Source organism: Sciurus vulgaris (assembly GCF_902686455.1).
Source record: "Sciurus vulgaris genome assembly, chromosome: 5".
In the NCBI taxonomy this organism is placed as follows: Eukaryota; Metazoa; Chordata; class Mammalia; order Rodentia; family Sciuridae; genus Sciurus; species Sciurus vulgaris.
The window spans coordinates 136404560-136431879 of NC_136465.1; the positions used below are offsets into that span (position 1 = coordinate 136404560).

The 27320-nt window shown below is 35.4% G+C and overlaps 1 protein-coding gene across 6 annotated transcripts in view; it reads right to left on the reverse strand.

Annotated features, from left to right (window-relative positions):
* KCNC2 (potassium voltage-gated channel subfamily C member 2) overlaps positions 1–27320 on the reverse strand; it is a 189674-nt gene that overhangs the window by 6664 nt on the left and 155690 nt on the right. For 5 of the 6 annotated variants that reach the window (XR_013764168.1, XM_079142540.1, XM_079142543.1 and 2 more), the window contains exons 3-4: positions 3277–4204; positions 1060–1224 (exon numbers count right to left, since the gene is read on the reverse strand). Coding sequence is in view for 5 of the 6 variants with exons in the window: in XM_079142540.1 (XP_078998666.1) it covers positions 1060–1224; positions 3277–4204 (1093 nt within the window). In the remaining variant the exon portion in view is untranslated. The remainder of the gene's footprint in view (positions 1–1059; positions 1225–3276; positions 4205–27320) is intronic. The other variant, XM_079142541.1, reaches the window with a different exon arrangement.

Below are 27320 nucleotides of genomic sequence, written 5' to 3' on the forward strand. Positions count from 1 at the left end.
TGAAGAAGAATTTAAAATATTTCTCATCAAGAAACAAAAGAAGAGTCCTTGGTCCTCTCTTTTGAGCTCAAAGATGTAAAAGCAGAGGACAATATAAAATGATCAGAAGAAATGAAAGGGAAGTATAACAGGAGTGGTGAGCTATGTAAGAAAAAGAAGGCATCACAAAATAAATAGTGTACACTTAAAATGGTAAAGAATCAACAGGGAAAACCTGAAATGAATAACAAATAAGCATATTATTTAAAAAATTCAGTTGCACTAAAATGAAAGTTTGAGTAGTTTTTCATTCAAATTTAGTCAGTTTTCATAAGAGATCATTATAGATGTTATTTAAAAATACACCTTACCATCCATTTTTATTCATTCAACAAATATTTATATTATTCTGTGTGTCAGGCATTGTTCAATGCCTTAACTTAAAATTACTTTTATTCATCCTAAATAAATAAATTAAATTAATAAATAAAAATTATAATGCACATTTTAAAATACAGAAGTGGCTCTTCAAGTGATTGAAATATAGATATGGTTAAGGATCTTGTACCTTCAAATCCTTGAGACACCTGGATAAACTATTGAAAAAAACTACCCAAGTATTGTATAAGAGATTTAAAGTTTGTTCAGTACTTTAATTTGAGAAGAAAAAAAAAACTTCTAATTGTTTTATACTCATAAATTGCTTATCAAATATATTCATAGAGCCAATTAGTGTGTTTTGTCTTGGTAAAAAATATTACTGAATACATTATATTAAAATAATTAGATGAGTATTTTAATATTTACATATTACATTACAACTTCACCTGTAGACAAATGACAAAACAAAGAAAGGAAGAAAGAAAGGTGAAATGCCTTTCAGAGATGACAACCAAGTAGGTTATTATGATAGGTATTTCACAATGTTTATAGTGAGAGAAGATGTGCTAGCAGAAAAGAGCACCACATGCTGTCTTTCCTGGAAAGTGATGAAAGAGCATTTTACATCATTTCATATAATTTCCAGAACTTACTTAATTGCTAAGTCACCTGTTAGGATCTGATTAAATGCATGCCTACCTTTCCTGATCCCTCCATCAGAAGCACACGTGTAATCACCTGTCGTCAGTAGGAAACATGTTTCCCCTCTTCTGTTTTTGTCTCTGGTACTAGAGCGTCTGATGGGGAGCCTTTCTGGGGGTGACAATGGCGGCTCACTTCCTGTACTGTCGTCACCTGATAACACTGGTCACAGCACCATGCCCATTGACAGACAGTGATGGATGAGGAAATGAGACAGTACAAAGAGTTTACACTGAATGCCCATAGTCCAGTCACTCGATATACAAAACACAATAATCACATCACAATAAGAAAAAGAATTTTCATCACTCATCACAAAAAAATTACATGGAGCCAATGGAGAAAGGTATTGAAAAGGAGAGAAATGTTCTTTAGGAAATAGAAACTACTTTTTTGAATTTTGTATAAAAGAAAATTGGCTATCATACAACTAGTATGGACTCAAAATAACTGGGATAATGAATTAGCACACAAATTTGTTAAAAGCTATACATTTACTATGAATAGGAATGTTTTAAAATGGAGTCCAGTTAGGGGAAAGCTCTTAAGTAAATATTTGTTTTTGAAGTTCCTTGAGAGACATACTTTTATCATATTTTGAAAGTAATTTTCCCCAAAAACTCTTAATAAAAATAATTCCAAAGCACAAAACTTTATGTCAAGTTACTCTATTTTGAAGTAACAAGCTATTTTTGAGCATTGAGTGGAACAAGATAATCTTCTTCAAATGCCCTTGAAATAGCTATCTGTTTATTTCTGTATGCTTGCCAAAGACTTTCACACCCTATCAGCCTAGATACTAGCTTGTCATTGGAGTTCTTATCCAAGATGAGAGTGTGTCCTCTTTTCTCTATGCCCTTCTTGAGGGCTCTGCCTACTCTGAGAACTATCTAATGAGAGCAGAAATACCAACTGAACTCCCCATTTCATGAAGACATTCTAAGCAGTTTTCAGATATATACTGACAGAATTTGCATAGCAGTCTACTAAATGAACATAAGGACTATGACTAAAAATTTTAAAAGGCACTTGAGCTCCTGCCACATTGTTTTTCTGTTTGCCTCATAAAAATTCGTGGAAGCTAAGGAGAGGCCTATAAAATTAGCACCTGCTTTTTTATTTGTTTGCTTCGTTCATTGGTGTTATTTCTAAATGATGCAAAATTATTCACGTGGGATCATCATAAGTCACTTTTCTACAAGAAAAAGAAGAGTTCTGTCTAAATTACAGGGAATGAATACACCTTAAATCTTCATAGTCAGATAAAAGCTATTCAAACCATTGATCTACAAAACCTTCCATCTGCACCAGATGAAATAGACTAGAGTTGACACTATTGACTATCATTCACTCTGGCCTACTGACTATCACCTTAGAGTCGATCAACTCTAGATTACCTATGGCAATGGAGGGGAGCAGGGATTCTGCTAATCTCAAGCAATAAATTATCCTAAATTCAATCCAGAAGAGAACAGAGCTCAATGCATGGTGTGTTATAAAGGAGATCCGTGAAGAAATTAAACTTTGTCATTGATCATCCAAAGCAGTTCATCTGTGCCCTGAATAATGCTGTGTGATTATATGTCATCTCGCCTAAAAGGGTTATATTTAGATACCCTACCTAATTTAATAACAACAAAAATTTAGTCAATCCTCCAGAATATTACTAAGAAAGAACTTGGTTATTGAAAGAGTTATCTTCCATATCACCTCTTTCGTGTTTGGGCCCTTGATATGCAAGCATCCATTCTTCTTAATTAACTGCTTCTTGTGAGTTAGGTTGAGATGCAGAGCACCATGTGGCAGAGATAAAACTGAGACAAACACACCAAGCCAAACGATATGGAGAGCAACGTTTTGAGAATGAAGGATGAAAAATGGCCAATATCATACCATCACGTCGTGCAGAGAAACAAAGAAACATTGGCACGGAAGCAACAAACAGGCAAAAGAAAATATTGGCACCATCAGCAAAGGGCATTCCCACTAAAGCAGGAAAACTCTATAGACCAGCTATGTAGACTTCTCTTAGGGGGTTCATTTATAAAAGCTGCAGTCTAACTATCTACAGGCCTGACATAAACCCACATTTTATAAAGGAATAGAACTGAAAACTCTTGAACATTTGCAGAAAATGAGAGCAACTAACTTCTGCCTAAGGGACATACTGGTCTATAAAGTATTTAATGGCATGCATTTGAAATTGTGCCTTACCTGATCTGTTATGTTCCAGGAGTCTGTTGTCTTTGCCCAGACACGTGTCACTCTGTGTACTATTGCAGGCCACATTTAACTCCGTCTTGCAAAATGTCGGTGAGCTTGCCTGAGGGGCAGGAGGAATGTGCTTCTTTCTTTTCCTTGGAAGTTTCTGCTTCGCCATTGCCAAGGAGTAGTACATTCCAAAATTGTTGACAATGACAGGCACTGGCATGGCTATTGTCAGCACTCCAGCCAGAGCACATAAGGCTCCCACTAGCATCCCTGACCATGTTTGGGGGTACATATCCCCATAGCCCAAGGTAGTCATGGTCACCACAGCCCACCAAAACCCAATGGGAATGTTTTTGAACTGCGTGTGCTCACTAGCTGAAGGGTCGTTAGGTTGAGCTCCCACTCTCTCGGCATAGTAGATCATGGTAGCAAATATCAAAACTCCTAGAGCCAGGAAGATTATCAGCAGCAAAAATTCATTAGTGCTAGCTCGAAGAGTGTGTCCAAGCACCCGCAGACCTACAAAATGGCGGGTGAGCTTGAAGATTCTCAGGATCCTCACAAACCTTACCACCCTGAGGAAGCCAAGGACATCTTTAGCAGCTTTGGATGACAGCCCACTGAGTCCCACCTCTAAGTAGAAGGGTAGGATTGCCACAAAGTCAATGATATTCAAGAGATTTTTGATGAACTCAAGTTTATTGGGTGAAAAGACAATACGGACTAAAAATTCGAAAGTGAACCACACCACACACACTCCTTCTACATATGTCAAGGCAGGATCCGTTTCAATTTCATACTGTAGAACAACACTTGTGCCATTGATGACTGGTTCCGTCTTGTTTTTAACAATATTGAAAGCTTCATGTGTCTCCAGGCAAAAGGTTGTGATTGAAACCAAGATGAAGAATAAAGAGGCAAAAGCAATAAACTGCAGAAGAAAAAGAAATAAAAAAGAGTAATCTGAATCATAATATACTTTGATACAAATCTAAGAGAATTGCTCCCTGTAAATAAAAACAAAAATCAGTGTATCAGGGGATTTCACTTAGATACTACTCAATTACAGAAAAATATGTAGGCAACATTAATTAGAGTGTGCATGCACTGTTTCAAGTGTTTTCAGATTCTATGGTGTTTTCCTTTATGCTGGAAAATAATATTTTGAAACATCTGCACAAAAAAATACAACCTGTATGACAGCATAAAAGTTACTCTGAACATATTTTAAAGAACAGCAGGCTGAAAAAAGAAAGAGATTTAGACAATGGTTCCAGATATTGTTTGTGATCATAGAACTTGCCATATTTTAGATCAAGTTTTATACTAATAAAATATAAGGTACATCATTCACCGATGGAGATTTGGAAGTCACCCAAATTTAACTATAGTTTACTTATAAATCAAATATTCTGGGTATGATGAGGAATAAACATGAAAAAAAAAAAAAGGAGTATATGGTACCAATTAAATTATATCAACTTAAGGTACAGACTTGTCCAATACAGTAAATCTAGGAAGGAAAAGTAAAGAAACAAGACTGAAAGGAGAGAAACTGAATTAAGGAATGAAGTAAAAGACATGTTTTCTTCTGCTGAACAAAAAGAACCTCAAAGTGTTAGAGTAACAAAGTTGAAGATTTAAAAAAATTCAATTCTTTATTTCATGTCTTCAGACAATAATATATGAATGGTCACATACCTACTTATACAGACTAATAATAAGAGATCCCACTTACAGTTCTGACCATTACCAGGCACTACTGAAAGACATTCACATGATTAATTTATATTAATCCACAACACGACTATTACCCCATTTTACATTTGAGAAATATCAAGCCTGGAGAGTTTAAGTCACTTTTCCTAGGTCATAAAATACAAAATGATAATCCTCAAAAACTAACCTGACAACATTAGCACCAGATTCTGTTCCCTTAACTTACCAAATTCTCAAATGTAGAATACAAATATGTTGGAATTCATTTACTTATATATATCTGGGGGTTATGGGAGCTTGAACTCAGGGATACTCAACCACTGAGTCACATCCCAGTCCTATTTTTTACTTTATTTAGAGACAGGATCTCACTGAGTTGCTTAGCGTCTCACTTTTGCCGAGGCTGGCTTTGAACTCTCAATTCTCCTGCCTCAGCCTCCCAAGCCTCTGAGACTCTAGATGTGCACCACCATGACTGGTAACATATTTCTAATATTTAAGAACTAAAAATGAGAAGCCCAGTTGTTATAATGAAAAAGATTACTGTAGCAGTGTTAGACGCTGTCAAAACAACTGGCAGATTTCTCTCATAATGTTCCCAGATTTAGCATGCTAAATGAACGACACACCATTCCTTGAACATGTAAACAAATGAAGCACTCGGGAGAAGGAAACTGCCTGTCAAGTGGAAGGAGGTCTTTATTTGGAATTAATAAGGTGCATCCAAAACCCAGAGTGGCCCTCTAGCACCTACTCCTCAAGCAGGCCATTGAGAAGGGATGATCCAGGTTTTAAGAAGAGATGGAAACCACCTCCTTTTTTACCTGGTGGAGTTTCTATATGTGAGGTCTTTGCAAAAGGACTAAATAACCAGGACTGTGTTATCTGTCTTAAGAACTACCCCAAATTTGGGAACTGTTGCTGGGTAGTGTGCACATGACTGCCATTTTCATGGCTTTGACTTGTTTTCCCATGGACATTTTCCAACTGTTCTTTGTAGACTTATGACCCAGCCATTAGCTTTTCCAGATGAATATGAGATAGTAAGTTTTCACTCAATTTTCTCTTTGTGCAAATAAATATATAGTTCTTCTGAAGTCAACTAGGTTGTAGGATTTAGTTATCACTAAGATTAGCATGAGAAAAGGTAACATCTTTTAGGAAAAGAATCAATTATCTTAGTCCATAAATTACTTCTTAAACTACTCCTGATTTTATCTATAGAATTAAGAGTCATATTGATTTCTGATTCAACCCAAAATCTTTTATTATTAGAAATCTATTGACCCTTCCCACCAACACACCTCACAATTCCCCTTAGTCTTCAGCATTTCAGGCTAAACATCAAAAGTTTTAGTGTATAAATTCTACCTATGAGGCAGTTGGAGAGTATAAGACACCTAAACTGCAATTTTCTTTTATGCTTCTGTTGTACTTCAGTCTATTTTATTCCACTAATTCTGTAGTCTCAAACTCTGCCTTCATTCTTATGGTGAAACTGAGAAATTCCCAACATTCTCTTTCAAAATCAATCTCAGTGTGCCTGCCCATATCCATACAACAGAAATAATTGTATAGTGCACATTGATACTTGTAAATATAAAACACTCAAACTTTTCCAATAAGAATTTTTTCTACATTTATTCTTTCAAAAAATGCATTATCAGGTGCCTTTGCCATGACACAATTCCTTCTTTTTAGGAACTCACGGTATACCAGAGACACAGGTATGAAATGTATTAATCAACACAAAAGTTATACAATTACAATTGTAATAAATGTGATGAAGAGAAAATGGAGGATACTTCAAAAGGACCAGAAATGGTCTGTATTTAGCCTGAGGGGTCATTGAAACCTCTGACAAAATGTCTACAAATTGAAATTTGAGGCATGAATAGAAGTCACCCTGTTGGAAAGGGAAGATTTGTATATCCCACTGTAGAAAATTTTAAAAAATGAAAAAATTCTGAGTTTTCTTATTCTACTTTCTCAATTCTTTGCCTGTAATACCACAAGAGCCACAGATTTTCTTCATATCTGCTGTATTGTATAGACTGTGATGTATTCATTCTAAACTAACGTGGAGACTGCTTTTTTAAAAGTTAATCCCTTTTCCTGAGGAAATTTTAATCTATCAGAATTCTTAACTGGGTTTTAAGAGAGGCTATAAGGTCACTTTAGAGAAGTTTAATTACTGGCAGTTGGGTTTTGTTGCACTATAGAATTCACGTGCCTTAAACTATTGTACCAGTCACATTGGTGGATACCTGAAAATAGTGAAGCCAGAATTAAAGATAGGCGGTTAGTGGAGAATAGGGAATCCAGTCCAATTGAGAGAATGAAAGCCCATCTGAGTCTCGGAAGTTGGAAACCACCCCTGGGAGTTTGGAATGTTCATGTCTCCAGAGCCCTGGACATCCCACCAACATCTCCCAGTCACTATATAGGATGGGGGGAAAAAACAAGATAAGGGAGAAGACAGGAGAAAAAAAGGAAACTTTAGATGTGTAATAAGGACAAGACTTCCTATCCACAGATTCCACCTTTGGGTTCCTGTCTTCCACCAGGGGAAGTCTGTTTTACTATCCTTTAATAAAGCTTCTTACTTCCTACTCTAGGCTTGCCTTGGCATGTTTCTGTGGTGTTAGACTTCAACATCTGAGGAAGCAGGATTCCTCATGGTAACTGATAACTGGCAGTATCAATAGAAGGTAGCTATTTAAGTAGTTTTTAACTTAAAGCATTATACAAATGTAAGAACATATGTGTGTGTGTGTGTATACTTTTTGAAAATATAGTTATCAATTCAATATGAACTTTTAGAACCTGATGTTTATGTTCATTGAAGCAGTCATTACATTGTCAGGAGGTCAACAGACTCTTATGATACTACACTTTGAGATTGGAATATAAGTATCTTGATTCATCTTGTACTTGGAAATAATTTAAATTTTCTATGCTGGAAGAGGAAGGTGGTACAAAGCTTAGATTAATTGGAATATACACAGAGAGTGTACACAAATGTGAATTCCTCACCCTCACATGAAATATCAGACCATCTTGTGTGAAGAGAGGGAATCTGTTTTAACAAGCTTCCAGGGGGGCTGCTATGCATACCAAAGTTTGAAAACAATTTCTAGTGTGCTTTCCAGAAGATTGATAATACAAGTTATCAAATGCATTGGAAAAGGTTTCAAATTACAAGCAATCAAAATAATCTTAAAAGAATCTTCCTGAAGTCTCCATAATAACTCTCTACTTCTTAAGAAATATGATGTTTTATATATATGCTTATGGGTTCATGTGTATTTTGACCTATTTATGGTTTCTACACAAATGCTTTTTCTGAATAGTTTATAAATATATTCAATTGTAAGACACAAAACTTTAGAAACCAACAGTTGTCTGTTTTTGTAAGTCATTTGATACTTGCATTTATCAATATTTTATTAGCATAATTTAAAGAACCAAATCATGTTTTTTAATTTGTATCATTTTCCTCGTTATTGCTGTAGCCCCAGATATCTTCAGTTTTAAGTATTTGCAATTCTGTTGGAGAGTGATATCACTATAAAAGGAAAACAAAGAATATAAAAAAACAAATGTTGTTTGAGGAAAAGACAACATTACCTCAGAAGTAGATGATTGAATTAAATTAAAAACAGCTGGGTATGCATTTTTCTCTGTGTAAAAGCTAAGGATATCAAGCAGGATCAGAATGAGAAGGTTGTAAGAAATAACAAAAGTATGCTTCATAATAATAATATAGGAATTTGGAAGTTGGCCTCTACCAGCTTGAAAACAGGAAATAGGGAAAGCAGTTAAGTTTGAAGAGAAGAAAGAGGGAAAGCTGTAAAAAGAAAGAGCAAGAACCCATAACGTGAAGTCAAGCAAGTAAGCAATTCCTCTATGTGTGCAGAAACTGAATTTTGGAGATTCAGCAGAGATTAATGAATTTTAAGGTAATGCTTTACTGTTATGCCTTTATCAAAAGCAGCTTGATGTTCACGATGCTTTAAGTAATGCAAGTATTGCATCAAGGGAGAGAAAAAAGAAGGAGAGGTCAACCATGGAAAGCCACCCAGAGAGGTTTAAAAACATAGAAGAGATATAAGAATGAAAAGTCATCAGAAGAAATTTGGCCACATGAGAATCCAGGGAGATTAAACACACACACACACACACACACACACACACACACACACACAGCCAGTGGAATGTATATAAACTTAGTTTATTAGCAACTTAGTTTGAGTATCACATGAATGGGCCATCCTAGGAGATGTAAAGACCTGGAATTAGCCAGAGGCAAACACTTAGACTGCATTAGGACTCTGCACTTTATCTGAACTTAATTCTAAGCTTTTTTAATATAGAAAATGGATTCTTTTGTTTCTGGCTCACTGAATGGAGCTTAAAAAGGTAAACATGAGATTAGATTGAATTATACTAAGAAAAATAGCTAGGCACAGTGGCACACACCTATAATCCCAGCAGCTCTGGAGGCTGAGGGAGGAAGATTACAAGTTCAAAACCAGCCTCAGCAACTTAGTGAGATCATCTCAAAATAAAACATAAGAAAGGGCTGGGGATGTGGATCAGTGGTTAAATATCCCTGGGTTCAATCCTTGATACCAAAAAATAAAAAAGTTCAAAAAGAAAAATAATGGGGGGGGGGGGACTTTATTTCTTCCTCACCTAACTGATAAACCATTAATGACTGAATCGAGTTATATTTGATTTTTTTCATCTCCTGCTCCAGGAACAGTCATTACTATATAGTATGGCAGGAAAAGTGAATAGAAGGATGGAAGAATTAATGAAAAATAAGTAAATGAGGAGGAAAATTAAGTAAAGCATATTTTACTCGGTATTAAAATGATGTGAACTACAAGGAAATTACAGAAATTAAATAATAAAGTATAAATATTGAAGCAAAAATAGCAAAATTTATGAAAAAGCCAGTTGAACTGGTTCATTGGTCAAAATGTTGCCATTAGTAGCTTCTACTCTTTCTGTTAAATATGTGTTATGGAAGAGTTGGAGTTAGGTAAGAATCACACTGACATGTTTTTCTTCCTTTTCCACTATGATAATACCACCAACTCCTAAAAGCATTAAATGAGAATGAAATTAAGTATGTTAAATAATTAGCATGTTAGAAAACGAGGTGTGTCATGTTGGCTGAATGCACAGATGTATCAGGCCAGGGTATTTCAGACTGGAAATATTCTGTTAAGAAATTGGATGTCAGTCCAACAAGTAGGGACTTCTCTCTATAAGGCCTGTGTCCATGTTCAGCTGCAAAAACTGCCCTAAACACTTCTCACCACATCCCCCCATTGGCAATCTGAGGAGGAAGTCCTCAGAGTCCATGTAAATATTATATCAATCCATTCAAATGCAAATATTTAACTAGATTTCCAGGTATGTACAATAGGCAGAGAGAAAGTGGAGAAAAATGGATATAATTTTATTTTCCTTATTTTCTTTCTTGTAGAACTAAAGTCAATGAAACTGAGCTCTATAACCTATAAATGCCAATTTCTAAATCACATGAAAAGTTGATTAAGTATCTATTTTCTGTGCTCCTGTAGTCTAAGATCACTAATATTTTAGCAGTTTTTACACATTTTTGTTACTGATTGCACATGACCAGAAGTTACTCAAACATTTTATTCTCAGAACCAGGGACAGGGACTGACCAAAAGTTTAGTTCCTGTTGCACAATTAATAAAGGAATATATTTTTAAATATGTTGATTGAGTATGCAAAATTTCCATTAGCCCCAACACAGAAAGTACCACCCACACCCACCACCTCTCTTGTGTTTCTGTGTGTGTGTGTGTGTGTGTGTGTGTTACTGGGCATTGAGCCAGGGACACTTTACCACTGAGATAATCCCCAGATAATCCCCAGTTCTTTTTTTTTTTTTTTGGATGGGGAGTTACCGGGGACTGAACTCAGGCGCACTCAACCACTGAGTCACATCTCCAGCCCTGTTTTGTATTTTATTTAGCGACAGGGTCTCATTGAGTTGCTTAGTGCCTCTCTTTTTCTGAGGCTGGCTTTGAACTCATGATCTTCCTGCCTCAGCCTCCCTAGCTGCTGGGATTACAGGCATACATCATCACACCCATTCTCTCTTTTTTATTTATTCTTTTTAGTTATATGTAACATTAGGATACATATTAACATAGTCACAAAAGCATGAAATACAATTTGCTCTAATTTGTTCTCCAGCACTTCTCACTTCCCTCCTTCTTCCTCCTGCTACTCTCTTCTCTCTACTCTATGAATTTTTCTATAATTTATTTATAGATTTTTTAAAATCAGTATCTTGTAGGTATACTTGATGTTGGGATTCACTGTTCTATATTCATGTAAGTACATTTGAAAGTTCTGCCAGATTTATTCCATTGTTCTTACCTTTCCTTGTGCCTCGTTCCTCCTTCTCGAGCCCATTTGACTACTATACTGACTTTTCTATTTTAATGAAATCCCCTTTCCATTTTTCCCCTTTCTTTCATTTTTTTTTCTTTTATGTCTCCCCCCTTATTTTGGATTAGCTTCTGCATATCAGAGAAAATATCTGACCTTTGATTTTTGAGAACTGGCTTATTTCACTTAGCATGACAGTCTCCAGATCCATCCATTTACCAGCAAATGCCATAATTTCATTCTTCTTTATGGCTAAGTAATACTCCATTGTGTATATGTACCACATTTTCTTTATCCATACATCTGTTGAAGGGCACCTACGTTGGCTCTTCAGCTTAGCTATTGCAAATTGTACTGCTATAAACATTGATGTGACTGCATAACTGTTATACGCTGGTTTTAAATCTTTTGGATAGATACCAAGGAGCGGGATATCTGGGTCATATGGTAGTTCTATTCCTAATTTTATGAGGAACTCCACACTGTTTCCCAGAATGGTTGCATTAATTTGCAGACCCACCAACAATGTATAAATGTATCTTTTCTCCCACAAACTTACCAACATTTATTATTATTGGTATTCTTGATAATTACCATTCTGACTCGAGTGAGATGAAATCTCAATGTAGTTTTGATTTGCATTTCCCTAATTGCTAGAGATATTGAGTATTTTTCATATATTTGTTGACCATTCGTATTTCTTCTTTTAAGAAATATCTGTCCCCAATCCATTTTGAGACAGAATCTTGATAGGTTTCTGACAGTCTCACGAAACTGCTGAGGATGGCCTGGAACTTGCAATCCTCCTGCCTCAGCACCAAGGTGGCTGGGATTAACAGTCGTGCACCACCGCACCAGGCCCAGAATCTGTCCTTGAAAAGTCACTTCATCCTCCTATTAATTCATGATCAGAAACTTATACCACCAACCTTAAAGGGTTAAAAATGAAGAAAAATGAAACTCACCTCCATTTTGTTAATTACAGTCAATGAGACAACTTAATATTTGAAAATTAACATTATTAGAAGATATTTAGAGAGTTACTTAAAACACATACTATTGAATTTCCACTTGTTTAATTCCACATAAGTTCATCTATTTTTAGTTTGTATCTAAGGACGTTATACATTTTCCAAATTGGAATGCTTCATTCCTATCATGCTCATGCAGTTTTTTTTCACTGTGTGTGTGTGTGTGTGTTGCTAGGAATGAAATGCAGGGCCTTGAACGTGCCAGGCAAGTGCTCTTCCACTGAGCTACAACCTCTATCCTCTGCTTTTCCCTCTTAAATAATGAAATAGAGAGATGAGAAGAAGAGTAAGAACTTCCAATACTCAAGTATCTGAAGCTAATGCAGCTCCGTGATCCAAAATTTCCACTTCTAGAAATTTACTATGATAAAATATTTATGTAAAAATACAAGAATAGATGTAGAAGGATATACAATGAAGCATTATTTGTACTTTAGAAAATATAAATGTCCATGAATCGATCATCTATACATAATGTGGCATTAGAAAGAAGAGGTAGCTCGGCATGTATGGATATGGGATGATCTCCAAGGAATCACGTTAAAGACAAATGGCTGTGATACAGCAATATGCAAGGTCTAATCCCAAATCTTTCTTAATGAACAACTAAGGGAACAAATGGACAGAAACACTATATTCTTAGCAGTGCTTATTTCTGGATGCAAGAATGTCATTGGATGAGTGTTCTTAATGAAGAATCCTATCTGCAAAGGAATTTTCTACAAAAAAATTAGATCATGTATTATATCATGTATTGTAAGTTAATTTTTTAAAAAAATTCATAAAAAATAATGATCAAGTGTGGATTAAACTTGGATCAGTCTGAAAGGTCATTAAGCTGCTTTTCTTAGTCCACAGAAATCATACATCAGAAATTTTTCATTTTCTTCCATCCTACGGTAACTTGAACTCAGCAGATGCTCTTAATTGTGTACATATTTGAGACTCAGACACTAACCTTGACATAATTAACAGGAGTGTGGTTTTGTTCGCAGAATTGTGGTCTCTAGAGAAACAAAGAAACAAACAGAAAATCTCTTTCATTAGGAAATGTGTCCTCAAGGGCCCCCAAGCAGGGACAACTAGAGACCAGTGTTCACTGCTTCTGTGCAGAGTTGACAGTTACTCAAGCTTCCTCTGAGGCTGGCAAAAACAAGTTTTCTTCACCCAAGGCTTATAATTTAAAAGTAGATCCACAGATTTTACTGCATTTGTGGCACTGAATTAGATTAAAGGAAACTGATCATTCTTCAGTGGAGTCAGTATGTAAAATTACCAAGTTAAATCAATACAGAAGATAAGTTGTCAGGTATCCACACATAAACTTGTGTGTGCATATAACACATGCAATTTTTATACATATTTATAAAAGCATTTACATGTATGGATATATATAGTATATGCACACAGAGCTTATATACAGACATTCATACATTATAGAGATAAATGTAGAAATTGATTTGAAGTGATATAACATTCACTTCTCAAATCAAGAAAATGCACCTAAATGTTACTTTTGACTGCTGATATTTATGTGATCCCTGATAAATATCTTTCAGTCTATTTTTTTGATATTATATTCAACATAAATATATCACACTCTTCCTATATTTTTATTTCTGGGCCACCAACTGACTTAACTTAAATTGTCATTGTTTAGAGTTAAGGTCTATCCACTCCCACCCAAGTGTGATTTTCTGGGATACAGGCAAGACAGATTTGCATATATTATTGTATTATCACAATGAATTATGGTATACAAAATTAGTTAACCAGAATTAAAAGTCATGAATTATTAAGACACAGCACCATTTTACCTCACTAAGTTTCATGGTGAAATTTAGAGGGTTTTTGTAACTAATCTATTTCATGAAAATATTTTTATTATTGTTCTATTAAATTGAAGAAAAATCCCACCCTTCTCAGTCATAGGAACAATAGTAATTTCATAACATATTCTATGATAATTTCATGACAAGAGCCAGATTTGTAATTCCTAAATCATAATTACTAAAAACGTACCCCTTAATTTCCATCTTTTAGAAATTCAATGTAAATTTATTTTTAAATGATTTGTCATGGGATGATAGGACCTACTCCACCACTATCTTGGGTTAGATGGTCACCTTATTATACTTCACCTGCCATGAGTCCCAGTGTGTCTTTCTTGAGACTATAAATCAATTCAAGAATACCACTTTTACTTAATGGAAGGTCAAGGAAGCAAAGGAAGGACAAAGTTGAAGTTAAAGTTAGGTGACTAGTTGACAAGCCCCTGCCAAAGAGATGCTCTAACTCTAATAAATTGTTCCTTTCAGCACTGTGGTACTGTGGCCAAGCACACCCTACACAGTACCACCTTTGCTAGTCCATGTCCCTGTACAACAGAGTGTTCAAAGTTTCAGTTTCAAACATTACTGTTCTCTTTTTTCATATCTCCTTGTTCAGTAATCCTTTCTACAAATAAAATATTTCACCCAGGTAACTGAGTCCTACCCAACCAGACACAGCCATAGCTTTCACAGAGCCCCACGATTACATATTTAAGTTAGTGCTTGAGACATCCTCTTCCTAAAGATCATGTTTTCTGTAGTGGATATTTGCTCCTTTTGCCAGTCAGCCTAGGTTAGGACCCCTCCAGTTCCCTCTGCTCTCTTCCTGCAGGTATCCTTTTCATATAGGAGGGTCATTGACATTTGAGTCTTAGTTCATCCTCTGCCTGAAGTCTTGGGCACATTTGCAAATAGTTGTATATTCTTCCTAGAGGATATAGGCAAATTCGTTTTAAAATACACAAGTAAACAAACAAAAAATAAACACACAAATAATAAAGTTCCTGCCTGCTGAAACTATTATTTGGTTGCAAGAAACAGAAAACCCCTACATAACAATTGGAGAGGATTGATTGGTTAATGTGATTAGAGATCAAAAGGACAGGGCTTAATGTTGCTTGTATTGGCAATTTAAGTTTATCAACAGATATCACATTGCAGTCTGGGGACTCATAATGAGCCTGAGATCTTTAGTGGGGTCCATAAAGTCAAAGCTAGCTTTGTAGTAATACTAAAATATTTTTGCCTTTTCTCCCCTATTGCTTCGCAAGGTTACGATGGAGTTTGCTCAAGTCTACACAGCACATGGTGAAAATGTGAAACTAGATAAGATAGTCCATTCCTCCTCTATTAAGTCAGGCATGAAAGAGATATGCAAAAATGTTAAACAATGCCACTTTACTCATTTTACTTTTTCTCTTTTTGAATTTTTTTATCTTTATAAACTTTGTCATTTTTTTTTTCATTGAAAATGTTTGCTCATATTACTGGATAATCTCCCAGTCCAGGAAAATAGATGTCTCCTAGTACTTTTATGTGTAACTCATAGGGCCAACTAATGACTCTATCCAAGGTCTCCAAGGTGATCCTGAACACTAGGTTAAAAAATAAACCATGCATTTACCATGCTAATAATTTTTTAGATATCATGAGTGAAGTGATCTCTAATCTAAGGAATTCTCAGTATTCAGAGAAATATGGAATAAGCGGAAATACCTAACCCATTGCTCAAATTTATCAAAATTTTTGAGTTCATCTACATCCTTGAATCCAACTGCATCAATGTATCCACAATCCAAACACCAATCTCCAGTTTACACCTATTTTTTGTGGTTTATAATCATAATTTAATCCACAAGACTCTTCTTCAGTCTCAATTAAGTGATCAGTAATATAAAGAAAAACAAAACAGGAACTTTTACATTTTACTATTAAAATTCTCAGGAGAACTTCAAATCACATTTGTCTAATACACTGTTCAAATGAGCCCTTCTTACTCCATTATTGTAAGTTAATTTTTTATGTAATTTTTAATGTATTTTATGAAATACAATTTATGTATTTCTGTTGTTTTGAATAATTTGAATGATAACAATTTTTCTTCCTCAGTACTTCCATCTGTTCAGTGAATCCTGTAGATTATCAGCCTCTAAATATTTCTAGTACTTTTCTCCCTTCTCTCCATTCTCAGTGCCAAAGGCTTTAACTTCTTTATGTGGACCTCACCTACCTTTCCTATCATGAATACCACCATCCGCATGATGTACTGGACTTTCTAAGTCATGTGACTGCAGTTTCGTTCATCTGCAATACACGGCTTTCCTTTGTATGACTGGCAAAAAACTATGTAGTATTCTGAAATCACTTGGTCTTTGAAAATAATACCTGAAACTGAGGCAATGTTAAGCACTTTCTTGTTAATTCCTTATTCATATATTTACTATAGCACTTTCTTCACTTGTATAATATTTTATTTTCCGCTTGTTTTTCTAATTTGTGTTTTATGTTAATGGTATTGAGCTAGGGCTTAGTAAATATTAAGAAGCAATGGCAAAGACTGGAACCACATGGAGCACACAATTTAAATCATTTTCGGTTCATTGATTCTTAACCGTCCACTCCCCCAAGTGGATTTTTAAGAAGGCTCCTAAAAACAGACAAAACAGAATGAGAAAATAGTATACATTACAAAGAAAAACATGATATGCTGCAAGTAAGGAATAATTATTGTGTATGTGACAGGAGCAGGGCAATATTAGAGAAATAAAGAGTCCTTCAAGGAGGAGGGATTAACAGTGTCAAAATACACAGAGCACAGGTAGATGACAGTGTCTATTGGGTAGATATGTAGGCCATCCTTAGTTTTCTTTATTGAAGCATTTTTGGTAAAGAAATAACAGCAAATATAAATCTGAAAAGATTAACAAACTAGTTGGTGCTGAGAGGTGTCACACACACACACACACACACATACACACACACACTACTGGATTCACAGGGTTTAAATTGGCTTCATCCATAGAGATGATCACAAATCATTACAACATTTAAATTTTGTTCTGTTATAAAAATAAATAAAATGCACTAATTCTAGCAAACCTAAACAGCTGCTCAGGTAATAACAGCTCCAGATCATATTTTTGAAACAGTAAAGGTAAGAGCTTAGTGTGAATGCTAATACCAAATGTTCCTAGATGCTCTTACTGAAATTCTCTAAATCACACTCAATTTCATCCCTAACCAATCAGCAGGCCATAGCAGCTATGTGATTGGTTATTATTGTTTTTAACCAGTCTACCCCCAAAATCTAACTGGGTTTCCTGTTTTCCCAAGAGGCTTCAGAACAGTAAGAAATTCAGGGGTGTACCATTGAGAGCTATTCTGTAGGATAAATAAGTGAAAATAAACTAGTAATAGCTTCCAGATGTTAGTAGCAATACTACCTTGAAATGAGAAAGGTGGTGACCTTAAAAGATAAGGTGTATTTTTTCTCGTAAAAATAACAATATCAACAGATAAAATGCCGTGAGTGCTTCTATGCTAAAGATTCATTTTCATTTTTTTTAATCCTACCAACATGTTACATAGTACATTCTAGTACCTCAAGTATCCCATCTTACAAGGAACCAAACTCAGGTTAACAGACAAGGATCAAACCCTTCAGCTTTATAACATCATGTTTGTTCTCTGAATGTGCCCTTTGGTTGTTGCTGCTTTTTGGAGACAGTGTCTCACCACGTTGTTGAGGCCAGTCTCAAACTCAAGATCCTCCTGCCTCAGCCTCCCAAGTAACTGGGATTACAGACATGTACCACTGTACGGGGGTTTGAATATGCTTCTTATTTTTCTTGTTTTTATTTATTTACTTATTACTAAGGATTGAACCCAGGGACCCTATCACTGAGCTATATCTCCAACTTGTTCTATTTTTTTAATTTTGAGATAGGGTTCCCCTAAATTGTTGAGGCTGGTCTTACACTTGCAAGGCTCCTGCCTCAGTCTCCTGATTTGCTGGAATTACAACCATGTGACACCATGCCCAGCTGTGCCTTCCTTTCTTTCTTTCTTTCTTTCTTTCTTTCTTTCTTTCTTTCTTTCTTTCTTTCTTTCTTTCTTTCTTTCTTTCTTTCTTTCTTTCTTTCTTTCTTCTCTTTCTTTCTTTCTTTCTTTCTTCTCTTTCTTTTTCTCTTTCTTTCACAAGAATTTCAGCTCTATTGAATGCAAAGACTTAGAACAGAAATACTAGAATGTTCCTACAAATATTTTATTCACATACATATCTGCTAACACATTTACGCATATGCAAAACTTTGATCACTGATAATGCAAGAGAAATAAAACCAAAAGAATGAAATTCCTAGACCTTTAGTTCTCATTTGGCTTATGGATTTTTTATTTATAGTGCTTTTCAAATGGTATAATAACCAAATGCTAATTCTACATAAGCAAAGAAAACGAAGCAGATGGAGATCAGGCTAAACAAGTTGTGTGTTCATTATTTGGATAAAACTATACATTTTGGAACTAAAGCATCTAGAAAATTGTATAACTTGCATGAATGGACAAGTATGAGTTTGGTTCCTCTTTTCCTTTTATATATTTCTTTTTTAAGCTCTACTTTTCAGCTAGAGAAAGAAGTGAATGTTTTCATAGATTATTTAGCTCATTTTAGAGCTTTCAGAGCAAGGCTTATAGGACTTGCCCTTGATATAGATACAACAGAAGGAAAACTGTTGAATATTTAATAAAGCTAGAAAATACTACATTTAATATTCTCTTGAGCTTACACAGTGCTGAGAAGGAAACCCAAGTGTCTCTTTCACATGTAGTATCAAAACAATGCTGTCAGAAAATCATTCTCTAAAATGACATCCACAACTTGAATGACTACATTCTAAAATCAAAATTTTTCATTTAAAAATATGCTGATAGCTCTTGATTATTTTAGGAAAAGATGACCATGAATTATGTTTTAGTGTTTCATTCACGTTCTTTTCAAAACACTTAATTTCTTCATTTTAAAATTCCAACAGTTTTGGCAACAGCTAGGCTTTGTTTTATCTCATTCTGCTTTGTCATTTTTGTTTTATTTTGTTTGGATAAAAGAACAAATTTTAGAAATACTAAGAAAATTATTCATCTAAAAATCTTTAATAGTTATTGTACATAGCATACAATGCACTATGTTGGTTTTGGTTTTACAAATATAAAAACTCCTTTAAATAGAGTAATCTTTTAGAAAGATCAGGACTGGAGAAGGGACCCACATATCTAAAACATCCTTCTCAAAGGTTACCTTCATTTACTGAATTTTTAAAATATCCTCTAAGATTTTATTTTCTATTTTATAAATTTCTTTATAGACCATGGAAACATGCAATTTAATTCAATAAATATTTCTTGTTCAATTATCAAATTGAAGATTCTCTGCTTTGAGATTCTGGAGAAACCAAGGTGAGTTCCTGTGTATAAGAAATATATAATCTATTTGGGGAGAACAAAATTGAGAAATGCCTCATATAAAGATAGAACACAGTCTATTCAATAAGAGAAAAAGGCTTGAAAGTTCACTGTCAGTTCACCTCAGCCTGGTCCATTCACAGTTCTCCATATAAGGCATTTAGCTCTTGAGGTCATCAATTGCAACTCCATCACCAAATCCAGGGTGTAGATGCTATCTTTATGCTCATGCTATCAAAATTAGCAAGTGCTGAGGTTCCTTCCCTTTAAGCGATTGATCAACTACCAGGATACCCCATTCTAATTTTTTTCCCATTTCTCTAAGCAATATTTCTCAATTTCCTTTCCTGAGTCCCCTCCCTCATTGATCTCCAAATTCTCCAACAGCACAGAACTTGTGTCCAGATCCTCTCTCTGTCTAGGGAACTGTTACAGTTCGAGTATCAGCACCTACACCTACTTGTGTGTGATTCCAAGTTTGGATTTCCAGCCTGACCTCCCTGAGCTCGAGACTGCTTTTTTACTCAGTTGCTTTATTGTTGTTGTCATAAGGATGAGACATCAAATAGATTTACCAAACAATTTTTTGAATTTTTGTTTCCTCCCAAATTTGTCCTTCCCTTCAGCCTCCCTATCTCAGTAAATAAAATCTGTTACTCAAACCAAAACAGAGAGGTCATCTGAATGATGCCCTTTTCCTTCCTCCATTAAATGTGCCTAATTCATTAATCCACCTGAGTGTAGGGGACAATCATTTCTTTAGGCAATTGCCATAGTCTCCTAATTAGTCTTCATTTCTGTGCTTTTGGAGGTTATGGTAGTTATATATTAGTCTGTAAATATTCTCACAAAACTTAACCTGAAACAACAAGTAATTATTATCCCAATTTTCATATCAGTGAGAATGGGTGGGTCTGGTTTAGGGCCTCTTCTGAAGTTACAATAAAGATTTTGGCCAGTTCCTTTAGTCATCTGAAGACTGAATTGGGACCATAGGGTCTGCTTCCACTGTAGCTTGCTCACACTCTTAGTAAAATTCAATTCCTTACTGGTTATTGGGAGAAAGCCTTCGTTCCTGGTCATATACACATTTCCTTTGGACTCTGTATTACTCAGTTCTCCAGAGAAATAGAATCAGATATATATTAACTTTCTTAATTAAAAAAGTTGAGAAGGCCCATGATTTGCCTTCTGTAAACTGCAGGTATAGGAAAACCAGTGGTATGGTATTCCAGTTGGGTCTGAAGGACTAAGGACTGTGAGAACAAAGAGACGGAGAAATAGATGTCCCAGTTCAACAGTCAGGTGGAGAGCAAATTCAACTTTCATCAACTTCTTTTCTCTCTTCAGGTCCTTGAAGTACTGAATGATACCCACCCATATTCCAAAGGGCCTTCCTTTATACACAATGCACCAATTCAAATGCTAACCTCTTCCAGAAATACCCTCAAAAACACAACCGAAAATAATGTTTGACCAAATAGCTGGGCATTCAGTGGCCCAGTCAAGTTGACTCCTAAAAATAACCATTACAGACCCATTGAGTGTCTTTACAACATTACCACATGACAGCTGCTCTCCTCAGAGTAAGGGATTCAAGAAAGAGAACAAGGAAGAGGATAATACTTTTTATGACCTAGCTTCAGAAGTTAGTAGCTCCATCACTTCATCATATTCTATTTATAAGCAATAAATGACTAAGTCCAGTCCACATGGAAATGGGGTGAACTAAATTTTACTTCTTAAAGGAATAAATACCAACAAAGAAATATATTTTGCATTTTTATGTTCTTAATTGACAGATAAAATTGCATGTACAAAGTGATGTTTTGAAGTATGTATACATTATTAAATGTCTAAATCTAGCTAGTCAACCTGTGTTACATCACAGTTATCATTTTTGTAGGGAAAGGAATGAACCAGACATAGATGTAAATGCTCACAATTTCATCATATGTGGAACCTAAGAATGTTGATCTTGTGGAAGTATAGTGGTAGTTACCAGGAACTAGTGCAGTTGACCATGGTAGGTAGGGTGGTGTTGACAAAAGGATTAAATTCAGTTAAAGAGGAGGAATAAGTTCAAGAACTCTATTGTACAACATGGCTACTATAGTTAATAATCCAACTGACCCTTGAACAACATGGAAGTTAGAAGCACTGATCCTTATACCATTAAAATTCCACATATAACTTTAAAAATCATTTAAAGCATTTATTACCAGTGCATAAAATTCATAGACTTTGCTTAAAAAAGTCAAGTTGTAAACTTTTATTACAAATTAAAAAATGAAGTTCCTAGCAATCTCAACTTGACCAGATATGGAACAACTTTACAATATATAAGCGGTACTGAGAAAATAAAGGTTTTTATTTTTTCATAACTCATTTGCTGCTGCCCAAAAGAGATATCTTTAAGTGAATAAAATTTAAAACCACATGCTAACAGTTTAAAGAACGAAAAGCAAACACATGGAATCTTCAGCTCTAATCATTTATTTCCTGTTGCTGGAATTTCGCATTTATTTCTTGTGGTTAGATGACCACAGAATGGTGGAGATGGTGTGCCTATGTCCACTCAGTACCTCTCTTTCTGTTCAGCCTAAGATGGCGGACTAGTTGTTTTTGTCTCTTTGCCATCTTGTGATCAGGGTTTTGTGCCTGTCTGTGTTGGTAACTGAAGTTGCCAGGATAAAGATGTTGCAGTGGTTGCTGACCCGAGTCTCATCTCCTGTGCGTTCCTTCTCCTCCTCATTGCCCTCCTCTCTAGGATCTCTTTACTCTGGAGGGCCGCTGTGGAGTTGTGGTCCATGACCACACTACGTGTTCTGTCTCACTGGTCACCTTGTTTTCCTGAACCCAGGTTGTTAGCACTCTCCATCACTTCTCCCTGCACAGGAGGGTTGGAATGCTGTGGTCAAGGACCATAGGGTCTCTAGAGGGAGTAAAGTGGGAACACTTGCTTGAGGCAGGACCAGTGTTGTTAGGCCTGGCCTTTGAGATGTTCTCCGATCCCTCAGTCTTCTTCACGCTCTCACTGGTAATTCTCTCCCTAGTAATTCTCTCACTGATAATTTCCTACAACATGGAAGTGTTCATAATGGTTACTGTCTCCTCCTTATTTACTGCTTTGAACTGGAACCCTACAGGGCCTATAAGATTTGCTGCACTCATACCCTTTTCTTGGAACTTCAGTAACAACAAATGCCACCACCTCTCCATCTTGATTCTGAAAATACTTCTTGGAGTTGTTCTTTATGGCAATTGGATGTACACATCCTTGGGTCATTCTGTTGATGAAAAGGTATGTGCTTCATACACTGAGCCATTTGGCAGTTTCCAAAATCCTGTCGTGCCTGAGTGAAGGTGTAGCTTCCCAAGTCACTCATCCCTGGGTCACTGTTCATGGTGCTAGACTTAACATGGGCAGCACTGAGGGCAGCTGTTGTGTCTCCACCCCGCTGTCCATGATCATAGTGATGGTGAAGGAGACCCCTGCAGGGACTGTTGTTTCTCCACAGTCTGGTGGAAATAAGGCCTGTGGCAGTGGTGGGGCTACTCAGGGCTCTCTAGGACCTACTTTCCATTTCCTCTACCAATCGAATTTTGTGTTTAACTTTTGAGTACCCAAAACTTAGCTGCTATTAACTGGAAATCTTACCAATAACAGAAACAGTTGATTAACACATTTTGTATCCTATGCCTTCGATGAGGTGAAAAGTTCATGAGAACCAGGAGATGTCACTGGACTGTGACATACAGTTTCCTGGAGAGCCAAACGGCTCACAGGCAGTATCACCACTTGGCATTTTAAGTGGATACTTGCAACACCTGAGCTCACTGCAATAGCAACAGAAGGTGACTATGAAAGTATCAGTATGGTATAAACTACAGCTAATCTTATGTGTTATGATTTAATTCTGTATGTTTATATTGTTTACACTTTTCTTGACTGCAAGTGGTGCCAAGTATGGTCTGTGTTCATGTTCATGAGTTTTGATAAATTTTATCTGATAGATTTGTGTATATTTAATGGAAGTAAATGATATTTTGTGCATCTATGACATACTTAACCTTTTCATATTTTTTCAATGTTTCTAGGCTACCTAGTGAGTTTTTTCCAAATTGTTTCAAATAAAAAAAAAATCTGCATGTAAGTGGATCTGCACATTTTTTTAAAATCCGTAATATTCAAACATCAATTGTTTATTGTAGTCTTGAAAAATGCTAAGAAAATGGATGTTAGGGAAATATTTTAAAATAAGTCTTCCTTGGCCTAGAGTGCAGGGAAATAAATCCAAATGCAGAGTGGCAGGTGACAAAGTGTAATGATGGGGTCAAGCAAGTGGACAAATTCACTTCAGAAATTATGAATTTATAAGGATATTAATGAAGAGAATAACATCCAAAAGAAATATAGGTGAAAAAGACTCATATTACCAAAAAAGAATGGAGGAGATTCAGAAATTCTTGGGTAATTTACAATGAGAAAAGGCCTGAATGGACAGACTACTGGAACAAACTTCAGTTCAAATGAGGAAAGTTCCAGAACAGGGGCATGAACTTAGCAGCCAGCAAAATGAAGAATTAGCTCTTTTCAAGGAATACTAAAAGGAGTCACCTCTAAGTAAAAGCAATTTCAGTAAACATTATGTTTCACTTAGGCAAGGAAGTGGAAAATGATAGGAAAATAAACTATAATCTGAAAGTATTAGTCTGTTTAAAATGCCATAACAGAATATCACTGTTTCAACAAAAAAAACTAAAAATCTGTGTTTTTACTCTTTTGGAATGTGAAAGTACAAGATCTATGTGCTGATAGTGTTGGTATATGGCAAGTTCTCTCTTCCTGGTTTGTAGATAGCTAGCTACCTTCTCTCTGTGTCTTCTCACTTCTCCTTCTTGGTGTGTACAGCTGAAATCTCTCCCTCTTCCTGTTGGACAGCAGTCCTATTCTATCAGTGCCCTACCTTTGAGACCTCATTAAATCTTATCTCCATCCTTAAAAGCCTTATCTCCAAATACAATCACGTTGGGGTTAGGGTTTTAACATTTAAATTTTGTAATGTGACACGATTTAGTCTGTAACACTGGATTATTTAACTTTTAGTATAACACAGTTTGGGGGTTCCATGGGACCAAGAGAAAAAAGAGAAGAACATAATGTCCTAGACTGTTGTAATCACAGCAAATAGAAGAGACTATTAAGAGGGTGCAGACATTGAGTGGGGGAAATGGACCTGAAAGGGAAGGCAGAGTCAGAATCAGAAGTGGAGTAGTTGAGGAACAGTGGAGTGTTGGCATACAAGTAATGAATGTGGAAGGCAATGCAATTTAATGGAGAAAACTCTGGGTTGATTATTAAGAGAAATCGAACATTTGAAGTCATTCAATTTTCAACTTATATATAGTGTCTTGGAATGAATTGGTGCCAAATAATTAAGGCCTCCCAGGGTAACTCCCTGCCTTATCTAACCCTGAAAGGTCAATTACTTTACACATAAAAACAATTTTCAACACCAAGAATGAGAAGCAGGATTTCTAGGTGTGTGTTAGCAATGGGCTGAGGGTAATGGTGGAGCAGACTTAAATAGGAGAGGTTTAGTAAAGAAGACACATGGTAGATGTGATTTTGTGAACTAGAATACCTCAAACACTGCATTAAACAAATAATCATTGTCAAGTTGGTAGTAAATAAAATGTTCAGGATCCTTAATTTTCTTATTATACATTTCATCAGCAGAACAAGCACATGGACCAGAGAAAAGATAAATTCTTTCATAATTTATAAAGAACATGTTTGGGCAGGTGAGAAGCAGATGAGAAAAATAAAATTCAAAGGCAGGACTGGTCAAGTATGCCTACACATCCTTAGCCGGCCAACGTGTTAAATTTCAGAATCAATATTATCTTTTCTCGGCAAATTATTCACCTCCACTTAGATGAATGTTAAACTTTACAACAAAATATTAGATCATTTTCACTTTCTTGGTGTTACAAAACTGACTTGTTAACTATTGGTAACTAAAATGGGGATACAAAGAAAATATCTGGTTTGAAATTTTGATTTTGTACCTATAACCATACCAAACTCAGATATCTGAATACTAGAAACTGAAGTTGATAAATAATTCGCATAATCTTTGTTAAATTCTGTTTTGAAACAACTTTCCTTGGCCCCTTTCTTCCTTTCTTTCTCACTATACCAGTTGAAGCTGCTGTAATATGAAGTCCACTAGACGAAAATTCTAGAGCAAAAAGGTGGCATTTTAAATAAATATTATGATCTTCCTAAAACATGTTTTATCTTTCATTCTACAGGTCTATTTTGTCAATATGACTGTTTTAATAAGGCATTCCAATTTTTCTGGAAATAATTTTAATTTTGTTCTTCCTGGGAGAAAAGCCTGAGAACAGGGAATCTTCTTGATTAGGAAATGCAAGTGTCTAATAACTGTAGTGGGAAGACTGGACAAATATTTCTCTAAATCATAAGGATTTTGCAGAGGATACAAAGATAATATTTCTGATTTTTTTGTCATTATTATTAGAAAATAAATTTAAGTATCTTCCCATTGAGAGGTCTTGTTCTGCCACTGTCAACAGTGGCAATGTTTTTTAATAAGAATGGATGCTTTCATAAGTAGACATTGATGCAATTCCAGGGTGAGTGGTTGTACTCGGAGCTGAACTTCCCTGAGGAGCAATATCTCAGGATTAGCATTCCATGCGTTTGCGGGGTGCATATGTGTATGCGTAGTGTGTATATGGAGAGCACAGATTTCACTAAAGTGATCAGTAAACAAATGAACAAACTTCCTCAGAGATGGTGAAGTAATGCCTTGGTTTGAATGTTGCTTGTCCCTCTGAAATTCATGTTGGAATTTCATCCCCACTATGAGGCATTAGCACATGAAATCTTTATCTTATTATGATATTTAGAAGTCTTTTGGAAGTTATTAGGATTAAATAAGGTCAAGGTGGAGCCTCATGATGAATACTGGTAGTTTTATAAAAAGACAAAGAGGGACAGAGACAGAGACATATTTACTCAGTCCCTTGCCATATAATGCTCTTTGCCACCTTAGGACTCTGCCAACAAGACACCATCATCAGATGTGATTCTTCAACCTTGGAACAAAACTGAGAACCAAAATAGATCTCTTCACTTAAAAAAAAAAAAAGTGTACTTTGAAATGGCAATAGAAACTGCACAGAAATGTCATTTCCTAGTTTAGTTCTTGTGACAGGTTATGTTACTTTTTTAAGTTTTAATTCAACTGATCAAAATTTTTATTTTAAAGTTTTATATTGAACTTTGTCAATTTAGCTTCATTAAAGCATATAATTTTACTTTTAATGTAGGCAAACGTTTCTAATATACATTATGTGAAACAATAGATTGTTTATATATATATATATTCTACTACATATATTTGAAGCATAGCACCAATTCATATTATATAAATATCAATAAAACTTTTGTGACTATGAGTATATGTCCCTAAAATAATATAGGCAATTAGAAGGTGAATTTCTTTAATATTTCATCATTTACTAATTT